Genomic DNA, 11,820 nt, shown 5'->3' with positions numbered 1-11,820 from the left:
CAAAAACTAAGCGATTCGTCCGGCGCGAATATAAATATTTAATTTAAATAATAAAATTTTATAAATTATGATTTATGTTGTGTAAATCGTACAGCAAACATAGTATGAAAAAATAAATACTACTATAACTTTTAATGATTTTATAGTGTTTTAAATTGTACAATTATATATAAAACATATGTTGATTTGTATATAAAACAAATAATAAATAATATAAAAAATACTATAACTTTTAACAACATAAAAACGTTATACATTTAGTATAACATTTACATCAAAGAAAACTTATTAAACATTTTTAAATCATTTAAAATAAATATTTAGAACTCAACATACATTTGATATATATAAACATTGTTATAAAAAAATCGCAGTGAAATACGACATAACTCATTTTTTCAACTTTTTTTATATTTGAATCACAAATATTTTCAAATACATTTTGATCAAAACATATTTATATAGTACCATGCTATACTGTGTATAGATAAGTGGAAAATAAAAAAAAATATTTAACATTAATAATTATAACTTAAAAGAACTCTTGAATGTAATGAAAAATAAAGAGACATTACTAATTACATTAAATTTGGAATCAAAACTAAATTTAAATTAGAAAAATCTTGTGTTGTAATAGAAGTTTCAAACACTTGAGCTGTATGCAATAATGTAGTATAAATATTGACAATTATATGTTATACTAACAATATTTTTAGAATTTATCATTAAAATAATGATTTTTAGACTAAGTTGTAACTAATTTTATAACTATTTTAAGTATGCGATAAGATAGAGATAATAAGTTGTGTTTGAATTGAATTAAATAAAATTTCTAATTTAAAAATAATTATGGATAATTTTAAATGATTTTGAAATAATTTATATAAGTATTTTTATTTCATTTATTATTATTATTATCATTATTATTATTATTATTTCAAATAACAGTCATTTTAATATAATATAATCTATTTGTAGTTTTACTTTATTTTAAACTATTATTATTTGTATTTAATTAAAAACTATTTGTTCGAAAAAATTTCATTATTATATTTTAAAAAAAAGTTATCGTACTTCATTATTATACTTTTGTTTTTGTCATTATAGCTATGAAATATTGGAAGGGAATGAAGCGTCCAAATAAAATAATGATTTGAAATTCAAAGTTATAGTAATATTTAAGTACCAAGACCAATCTTTAAAAAAATGTTAAAAATGGGTTAAGAGTAAGGAGTGTTACACTTGAAGTATATTTTTATCATTTATATTTCTTTATAAAAGTATTAATATTTCCTGTATTTTTACTTGAACTTTATGGTAAATAACGAATAGGAAAATGGAAATTGACTAATGTAATAAGATATAATACAGTATTCATTTTTATTATAAAACATATAAAAATGGATACATACATATAAATTTTGCAAGATCATAATGAATGTATTTTTATAACACATAAATAATCCTTGGTTTCAAAAATAAAGTCATATCATATGTAAAATCATTCGTTCTAATTCGTCATTATCACCAACAATTTGGAATAATAATTGTAAATTCCTTTTAACAAAATAAATTATCAAAGTTTCATCGATTTTATTTATAACAAAATAAACGATAGAAACTAACATAGGATATAACTAATAGCATAAAATACATGTTGAATAATGTTCTTTTGGATAGAAAATGGATTGTCTTAACATAAATAGAAAGACGACATAAAGATACATACATGTTAACAAAGTTAATTATTCTAATTGATAAATAGCTTAAAGATTGATTTGTCAAAAGCTTGTGAGAAGTAATTATCAGTCTCACTTCATCATCTTGTGATTATAAAAAGATCAATAACATATAAAATTAAAAATTTTGTTTCATGTATGCCTTTACACACATACCCAAATTTGAAGCTTGGTTAATATATAAAACTTTACATGCACCAATATTTACATTTACTTGCATTTACATTTAGAAAAGTTGTAATTGCTCTCTTACATCCATGGAACCACTCACATAACTTTTCAAACGCTACCAATAAAATCTATCATTTTGTGTTGACAAACATGCAATATGTAAGTTACAATGTTCATATATAGGCTAAATATTTCATTTAACCCATCAATTAAATATAATTATTCGAAGAGTTTTGAATGTTACAAATCACAACATTTCAATTAATCATAAATTAAATTATATAAGTTGAGTAGTCTTGGGAGTTTCAAATGTATGGGGTTCAAGAAAAAATACTAGCTTTATTTTACTTGCATTTACAATGTTCTTATATAGGCTAAATATTTCATTTAACCCATCAATTAAATATCATTATTTGAAGAGTTTTGAACGTTACAAATCACAACATTTCAATTAATCATAAATTAAATTATATAAGTTGAATAGTCTTGGGAGTTTAAAATGCATGAGGTTCAAGAAAAAATGTTAGCTTTATAAGATACCAGGCGAATGCCCGCGAGTTGCACAGAAACACCTATATAGTTAAAGTCTTTACAAATATATATTTTTTTAAATATAGCAATAACGTTGTTAAATTTGATATAATAATTCGTATACTAAATTGATATAATATATTGATTATTTTAAATTATATTGTAATATATACATCTATTATAACTGCATAATCTCAATCGTTTGAATAATTTCTATATGTGAGTTACACATGAATAAAATTAAATGTAATATATGGTTTAATGCTATTTATAGTTGTTATTTTTAATTAATTTTTTAAAATTTATTTGCTTGATGTTTTAATTTCTATCATTATAATTATTTAAAACATCAAACATTGTTTTTTTGATTTTAAAGATAACAATATAATCATTTATATAGAGTTACTTTTAACTATTGTTATTGTAAGTTATTTTAAGCTATTTATTTGAAAACTTTTAACGATTATAAAAATATCTTTAGAAAATAGTTTAGTTAAATTGAGATTACAATTACTTTTGCATTTATCAGTACAATTTATCACTTTTAACTATTTACAAAATATTTTTTGGTTTTTTTAAGTGGAACTGAATTTTATATTTAAGTTGACATTTTAATGTTATATTTAAATTAACAATTTAAGTATTTTGTCTAAACTGTTCAAAAGTTGTAGCTTTAAACTGATAATGGTTTAAATACAACAACATATTAAATCTAATAAATTAAGTATAATATGTTAAAAGTTAAAGACATAACTTTATAAGTAGAAGTAAAAATATTATTTTAAAACTGAAATTTAGTATATTTATGATTACACTTTAGGTTTGATATTTAGTTAACATTATTAACCAACTTATAATCATTATTAGAAAGACACTACAATTAATAACTTTTTACTATTTACAAAATATTTATTGGGTTATTTAAGTTCAACTAAAATTTATATCTAAGTTGACTCTGTAATGTTATATTCAAATTAATAATTTAAATATTTTATACAAATTGTTCCAAAATTTTATCTTTAAAATGATAAGGGTTTACATCCAACAATATATTAAAACTAATAAATTATTAAAAAAATATTTGAAGGCCAAAATAGTCACTTCAAGTTGAGAAGAGACCAAAGAGTTTCTAGCCCAGCTGTATCAGGTGTTGTCCTCTCTCTTTTAGGTCAAGGGTTCAAGTCATGTCGTGGACATAGATAAAATTAAGTGTTAATTTAAGAGTAGATTAGATTTGTCGGTTCAAAATAATAAAATAAATAAAAAAAAATTTGAGAAGAAACCAAAACCACGATAAAAGTCGTCAATAAATACCAAATCCGCAAGTTTGAAACTTTTTAGACCTTAAGCATGTTTGGCACTGAGCGTTTGAAGGCTTCTAGCTTTTAGCGTTTTTCAAAACGTTCCTTTTTGAACAGAAAGTTTTGTTTGACACTACAAATTTCTAGCATTCCGTTTAAACAAAACGCTCCAAATCCAAAAGCTATTTCATATAACGTTTAACAAAACACTGCAAACTACCCGCTACCAGTTAGTTTTGTCCAACACACCACTAATCAAAAGAAAATCGCAAACAAAGACCAATTTTTCAGTTTTGTCTTGTCTCTTACTATTAAGCCAAAAAGAAAGCAAAAAAAATTGACATCAAAACAAATAAAGATTCTGAGATGGTAACAAGGAAGGTTTCCTCGCTCCTTGGAATAGCTATTCCACAATGAGAGGGAAATCTGGATTATGGAATCGTTTTATCTCTATCCCTAGTCTCTCTCCTACTTTCATATTTAAACTTGATCATTGTTATCCTTTTTTTCTTAAACTTCATCTGTATCCCTTTTTTCTCATCCTATTTATTTGTCTTCGCTGAAAACACCTTACTTTGTGATGTTGTTTCTCTGAACTTTTCACACCACAGGGAATCCAACATGAGAATCTTCAGGAAAATTATCGTTGTTGTTCTCCTCCTCTTCTTCCTCTTCAGTGCACCATCTACGGCGGAAATCATATCTAAGAAGCTCCGATCCGATAACAGGTCTACCATACTCTTCTCGGAGTTTGGATTCTCGCATACCGGTCACGTCTCCTTCGACATATCCTCTGTGTCCGTCAACTCCAACTTACCGGAACCTGATCCTTCACGTATCGGTTTCTTCCTTCTCTCGTTTAAAGTGGAAGACGATTACCTCCAAGAATCCAGAAAAAACCTTGAACTGTGCCCTTTGGATAACAACTTCATCTCACTCCTCTTTACTTTCCAAGATCATGTTTACCCTTATCCGCAATCTTCCTTTAACAAAACGTATCCAGTGTCATATCCCGTGTACACTCCCTCTACTTCGTCAACTGCAACCACCAATCCTAGGTAACGATGGACGTCCGGACAGAGCTATACAACATTGATGTCGACGGCACTATCAAAAACTATTTATCAGTTGGGCTAATGCAACCACCAATCTAGGGGTTTTGGTAGTGCCGTAGACATCAATGTTGTATAGCATACGAAGATCCACTAATCTAGGGGTTCTGGATCTTCGTATGCTTCAAGAACAAGCTATGTTTTCACAAGATTCATTTAGTAATGGGTGTGATACTTGTTGTGACTTTGATTCACGTAATGTCTGCCGCAGCTGATCAACATTACCTCAAGGTTACAGGCATTTATGGATGGGATGTCTTGTTTTACATACTTCGGTTTATCAGAACTGTTCTTTGCTTCACATTGATCGTGTTGATAAGTGGCGGATGGTGTTTATGGAATCCGTCTTTGCAAGAAAGAGAAAAGATTGTTTTGCTTGTTGTGTTCTTGTTTCAGGTTATAGCTAATGGATCTGTTATGTTGATAGGGGAAACGGGCTTTTGTAATGATGATATTTCCCCTTATAGTCAACACTGGTTGAATTAGAACATAGGTTTTATTCATTTCGATTTCCTCACCTGCTTTGTTATTTTCGTTCCCATTTATCGTTTGTATATTTTGTTGAATGAGACTTGTGAGGTTGATGGGAATGCTGCTAGACATTTAGCGAAATTGTTATCATTTACGAAGGTGGTTTCTGTATATCTTTTTATGAGGATAGTTGTTAATGGATTTGCTGACGATGTAGTTTACGAGTGGTCGTGGGTGATTAATGCCGGAGAGGAAATCGTCAATCTTGTTTTCTGCATGGTGATGTTTTACATGTACAGACCATTTGTTTCGGACGATGATGAAGAAAAGACAGCTAGGATGGGTTTGCTGGATGAGGAGTATGGGGTTCGAAATTCCTAAGAGAATATCTTTTCTTGTTCATACTATGTTTTTTTTTTGGTTTAATTTTCTAGAACAATTTGATATTCTTTTCTTCTTTTAAAACGTCCACAAGCTTTAGGTTTGTGTAGGTACGTTGATAGGTGTTTTCGTGAGTAATGAGCTACTATAACTTTGGTATGTAAGATAGTTTTGGATTTTTTTTAATAATTAGAGTTGTTTTTCAGAACATGATACCTACATAAATCAAAGCCATCAAACCCAAACTTCATATTCCTTAAAACATGAATAAAAGTTCTTTAAAAACAAAATTTTAATACTATTTCATGTATGACACGTAAGGTGGCAGAAATCTTGGTTTTGAGAGCATCCACAATGGGGGTTTAATGGAAGAGTTGAATGAGGTGCCATGCCTACTTGTCATTCAATGGATACAACTCCACCATTGTGAAATGCCACCTTGGCATTCAATGGATTTGGAGTTCAATGGCCATTGAACTCTTTAATGAGAAAAATGAAAGTCTTTAAATCTTTAAATGAATATTTTTTTAATATGTTCTATTGAACTTGTAGAGTTTAATGCATTGTGAGACAAAAATGAATAGAGTTGTATGGAATAGTGAATGATGATGTGACACTCCATTGAACTCTATAGAGTTCAATGCATTGTGGATGCCCTGAATGAAGATGGAGATGATTAATATCAAAGCTTGGTTTTAATATTAATTTCAAACCAAGAGGCCACACATTTTAAGATTAAGATGTTAAGATTAAAGCTTGAAATGGTTTAAAGAATATTTTCAAATCCAAGACTTCACATATAAATAAAATTTAACGACCCAATTTTCACAACCAAAAATTTCATTTTTCAATCAACACTTTGGAAAACATTTGTGAATAAACATCCTTTGATCCCATCATTTCATAAACATATTTCGTGTCTGAAAACCAAAACATAAAAACAACCATAATGTCAAAGTACAAATCCCAGAATAACTCATGGTGTGGAAAACAATGTGCGTGTATGATGTACCGCTACCGCGTCAGCTCCTTCCCCTTCGAAGAAGAGGTACCTGAAAACAAAACTGTAATCTGTAAGCATAAAGCTTAGTGAGTTCCCCCATAATACCACATACCACACAATCATATAATGAACAGCTAGGAGATATGGGCCTTGCCCACACTCATAGAGATACGAGCCTCGCCCACGCTCTGCTAGCTGGGAGATACGGGCCTCGCCCACACTCCGCTATCTGGGAGATACGGGCCTCACCCACACTCAGCTACTAAACCAAAACATACAAGTATCACACAGACAACGAGTATAAAAAATTCTACCACACTAGCATATATCATCATCAAACTCAACTATAAGATACGGGCTCTACCCACACTCCGATATTATCATATCGTCTATACGGGCCGACCTTGGTGCCTTAGACCCGTTCCTAGTGGAAGGAAAACTCACCTCGAAAAGTAGTTGCTGAAAGTTTGCTTGCTAGACGTCTGACTGCTGCACCGGTAATCCTCCGGCTATAAATTCATAACATAGATTAGTCACTCATACATACCCTTAGGTCAAATGACTGACCTACCCCTGGTCCAAGGTCAACTCCTTTGTCAAAGTCAACTTCCAATTGACTGGACTCGCCGAGTCATGGCACAGACTCGTCGAGTCCCTCTCCTATTAACCCAATACTAACTCATCAAGTCCCTCTTCCACTCACTGAGTCACCCATAACTCACTACTTGGGACGCTTGGACCGACTCGCGATCCGACTCGCCGAGTCCGAGAACAACTCGTCGAGTCCCACGAGCAGATCTCCTACTCGATTTTAAATCCTCACCAGAGCGTCCATCTTGAGGATTTAGGTTTCTGGGACAATTGCTACACGTTAAATTGCTAATTCCGTGTGCAGCTACGAAGGGTTGGACCTTCTACACTTAAACCCGTCTTAACTCAGTGACAGTTCATATGACTCGCCGAGTTTGAAGAACAACCCGTCGAGTACCAGGCAATCTTCAAAGTACTCGCCGAGTTGTTCATCCAACTCGTCGAGTCTAAGACCATCTTCATAGAACTCGTCGAGTCCACTTTGGAACTCGCCGAGTCCCTTCCACTCTCCTCCCATACAAACCAAATCTGAGACATGCAATGGTTCCAAACCGTAGATCTAAGCTCCTAGGGCATGCTTATCACGTAAAGTTGCAAACTTTACGTGCATGCATGGCCCTATGAGCTCCAAAAGGAAATTCCAAGCTCTTTATGGGGTCATGCACTCAATAGGGACCTCAATCACTTCAACCACAGAGACTTTACACTTCTAAGATGTCCATAAGGTCCAGATCTGAAGTCCTTTCAGAACATAGAGCATAAACACATGGAGTTTGAGGTCTTAGGGCTTGAAAACCACCAATTTGGGACAAAAAGGGGATCTAATGAACTAGTGATCAAGGTAGGAACTTTTCTACCTTAATGGAAGCTTCTCACAGTGTAGATTCCGGATCTACCTCCCCTCATTGCACTCTTCAACCTCCTCATTCTTCTTCTAAGCTCCAAACTTCCTTCATAAGGCCAAAATCACTCACAAAAACAAAATGGGGGCTAGGGTTTCGCTCTACAGCTCTCTAGAAGTGTTAGGGACAAAGGAGGCCAAGTTAGAGCGTTTAAATAGGGTGCAAACACCTAGGTTAGGGTTTTTGCCCAGACAGGGTCTACTCGCCGAGTCCAGGAACCGACTCGCCGAGTCTACGGCTTAGACCCCGCATCTTATCCCACTTCTACTCGGCGAGTTGGTCCTTCAACTCGCCGAGTCCAAGACCAAAAATGCAATATTTAAATAGTTAATTACAAAGAATACGTACCAAGAACCAGGTGCTACAAATCTCCCCCACTTATTTTAGACTTCATCCTCGAAGTCTGCTGCTCGTCCTTGAAACAGCTCAGGGTAGTGCTCCATCATCTCTTCCACCGGCTCCCAAGTCCACTCTGATCCCTTCCGGTGCTGCCATTGCACATTCACGAGTTCCACCCTCTTGTTCCTCAAATCCTTCGACTTCTGGTCGAGGATCGCTACAGGCCGCTCGATGTAATTCAGGCTGCCATCAACCTGAATGTCCCCCAAGGGTACTACTGCTGAGTCGTCCACCAGACACTTCCACAACTGAGAGACATGGAAAGTGTTGTGTGTCTGACTGAGTTTGGCTGGAAAATCCAGCCTATATGCCACCTTGCCCACCCGGGCTATAACCCTGAACGGTCCAATATATATTGGGCCCAACTTGCCCCGCTTCCTGAATCGAATGACGCCTTTCCAAAGCGACACTTTCAGGAGGACCATATCTCCGACCTGGAACTCCAGGTCTGATCGACGCTTATCGGCATAACTTTTCTGTCGACTCTGAGCAGTCTGAAGCCTGCTCCGGACCTGCTGAATCTTCTCTGTCATCTTGAGCACCACTTCGGTGCTTCCCATGACCCTCTGGCCAACCTCTCCCCAACATATCGGGGTCATGCACCTCCTCCCATACAACATCTCGAAGGGAGGACGGTCGATGCTCGCATGATAGCTATTATTATACGAGAACTCCGCCAACGGAAGGTAGGTATCCCAACTACCTCCGAAATCCAGAACACATGCCCGCAACATATCCTCTAACGTTTGGATGGTCCGCTCTTCTGACCATCCGTCTGCGGGTGAAAAGCGGTGCTGAAATGCAGACGAGTACCCAACTCGTCATGAAACTTCTTCCAAAACCAGGAAGTAAAACGCACATCCCTGTCTGAAATCACCGACACTGGCACCCCGTGCCGCGCCACTATCTCCCTGATATATATGTCGGCCAATTTCTCGACTGAGATGCTCTCCTGGATCGGAATAAAATGGGCGCTCTTGGTCAATCGGTCCACGATGACCCATATCGAATCCACTCCTCGCGCGGTCCTGGGAAGCTTCGTGATAAAATCCATCATAATATCTTCCCATTTCCACAACGGGATATCCAACGGCTGCATCTTACCGTGTGGCCTTTGGTGCTCGGCCTTGACCTTCCTGCAGGTTAAGCAGCGCTCCACGTACCAGGCCACATCCCGCTTCATGCAGGGCCACCAATAATCCATACAAAGATCCCTATACATCTTCGTCGCCCCGGGGTGAATGGAGAATCTAGATTTGTGCGCCTCTCCCATCAGGAGTTGGCGCACGCCTCCATGGTACGACACCCACACCCAATGGTGTAGTGTCAACAATCCTCGACTGTCATAGTCGAAAGAGGAAATCTGACCCACAATCCTCTCACTCTTCCGATGTTCCTCCTTCATCGCCTCCTATTGAGCCTCCCGAATCTGCTCCAGCAGCAAAGTCACCACTGTCATCCTCAAACAGACATCCCTGATCGGTGTTGCCTTGCGGCTAAGCGCATCGACCACCACATTGGCCTTTCCCGGTTGGTAAATGATCTCACAATCATAATCCTTCACCACATCAAGCCACCGACGCTGTCTCATGTTCAGATTCGGCTGATCTATAAGGTACCTCAAGCTCTTGTGGTCCGTGTAAATCGTACAGCGAACCCCATAGAGATAATGACGCCAAATCTTGAGGGCGAATACCACAACCCCCAGCTCCAAATCATGCGTCGGGTAGTTCGCCTCGTGAGGCTTCAACTGCCTCGAGGCGTAAGCGACGACATGCCCTCTCTGCATCAATACCGCGACCATACCCGAGATGGACGTGTCACAATAAACAATGAAATCCTCCACGCCCTCTGGCAACGCTAAGATTGGCGCCTCGCACAATCTCTGCCTCAACGTCTCAAACGCCGCCTACTGCTCAGGCCCCCATCGGAAGACTACGGCCTTCCTCGTTAGCCGCGTCAAGGGTACAACTATCTTAGAGAAATCCCGAATGAATCTCCGATAGTACCCTGCTAACCCCAGAAAACTCTGAATCTCAAATGGAGACTTCGGAACCTCCCACCTCATCACGACCTCCACCTTGGCCGGATCCACTGAAATCCCGTCCTGGTTGACAAGGTGCCCGAGAAACTGCACCTCGCGCAAACAGAATTTACACTTGGAGAACTTAGCATATAAGCTCTCCCTCCTCATGTCTCCAACACCTCTCGCAGATGCCCCTCGTGCTCCTCCTGCGTCTTGGAATAAACCAAGATGTCATCAATGAAAACTATCACAGACCGGTCCAGCATCGGTCTACATACGTGGTTCATGAGGTCCATGAACGCGGCAGGAGCATTGGTGAGCCCAAACAGCATCACCACGAATTCATAATGGCCATAGTGCATCCGAAACGCGGTCTTCCGCACATCCTCCTCTCTGACCCTCATCTGATGGTACCCCGAATGCAGATTAATCTTGGAGAACCAAGATGCTCCCTGAAGCTGGTCGAAGAGGTCATCAATCCTCAGGAGTGGGTAACGGTTTTTCACCGTCACCTTATTCAGCTCCCGGTAATCTATACACATCCGGTGCGACCCGTCCTTCTTTTTCACAAACAGGATCAGGGCTCCACAGGGAGAACTACTCGGTCTAATGAATCCCTTGTCTATCAGCTCCTGCAGCTGTGTAGACAACTCCCGCATCTCGGGAGGAGCCAACTGATATGGTGCCTTGGCTATCGGAGCCGCACCAAGGACTAAGTCGATCCTGAACTCCACCTGTCGCTCCGGAGGTATCACAGGCAACTCCTCGGGGAATACATCCGCAAACTCTCGAACCACAGGCACATCGCCCACTGTCGCCTTACCCGCCTCCCTGGCGTCCATGACATAAGCGACATATCCTGTGCAACCCCGCTGAAGGTAACGCCTAGCTCTCGCTGCTGAACATAAGGCTGGTCCTTGCTATGGCATGTCGCCCTGAATCACCATCTCTCCCCCACTTGGGGTCCTGATCTGCACCAACTGTTGCGCACTGTCGATCACTGCCACATTGGGGCTTAACCAATCCATACCGATAATAACCTTGTTCCCCCACAAAGGTATGGGAACCAGGTCGACCAGATACCGCTCCTCAAACAATCTCAATACACAATCCCGGAAAACCTCTGATGCTCACACCGACCGGTCGTCCGCAATCTCAACCTCTATAGGGCAATCCAATATGTCCGAGGACTC

General features: G+C 37.5%; 1 protein-coding gene across 1 annotated transcript; it reads left to right on the top strand.

Annotated features, from left to right (window-relative positions):
- The first annotated feature begins 5,016 nt into the window (after nucleotides 1-5,016).
- LOC111886198 (protein CANDIDATE G-PROTEIN COUPLED RECEPTOR 7) lies at nucleotides 5,017-5,706 on the top strand. Its single transcript, XM_023882430.1, has 2 exons — nucleotides 5,017-5,250; nucleotides 5,341-5,706. Exons 1-2 carry the CDS (start codon nucleotides 5,017-5,019, stop codon nucleotides 5,704-5,706), a joined length of 600 nt encoding a protein of 199 aa, XP_023738198.1.
- Nucleotides 5,707-11,820: the final 6,114 nt, after the last annotated feature.

Source organism: Lactuca sativa, chromosome 4, assembly GCF_002870075.4.
Source record: "Lactuca sativa cultivar Salinas chromosome 4, Lsat_Salinas_v11, whole genome shotgun sequence".
Classification (NCBI taxonomy): domain Eukaryota; kingdom Viridiplantae; phylum Streptophyta; class Magnoliopsida; order Asterales; family Asteraceae; genus Lactuca; species Lactuca sativa.
Note: the sequence above shows the minus strand (reverse complement) of the source record. Positions and strands in the feature narration are given on the sequence as shown.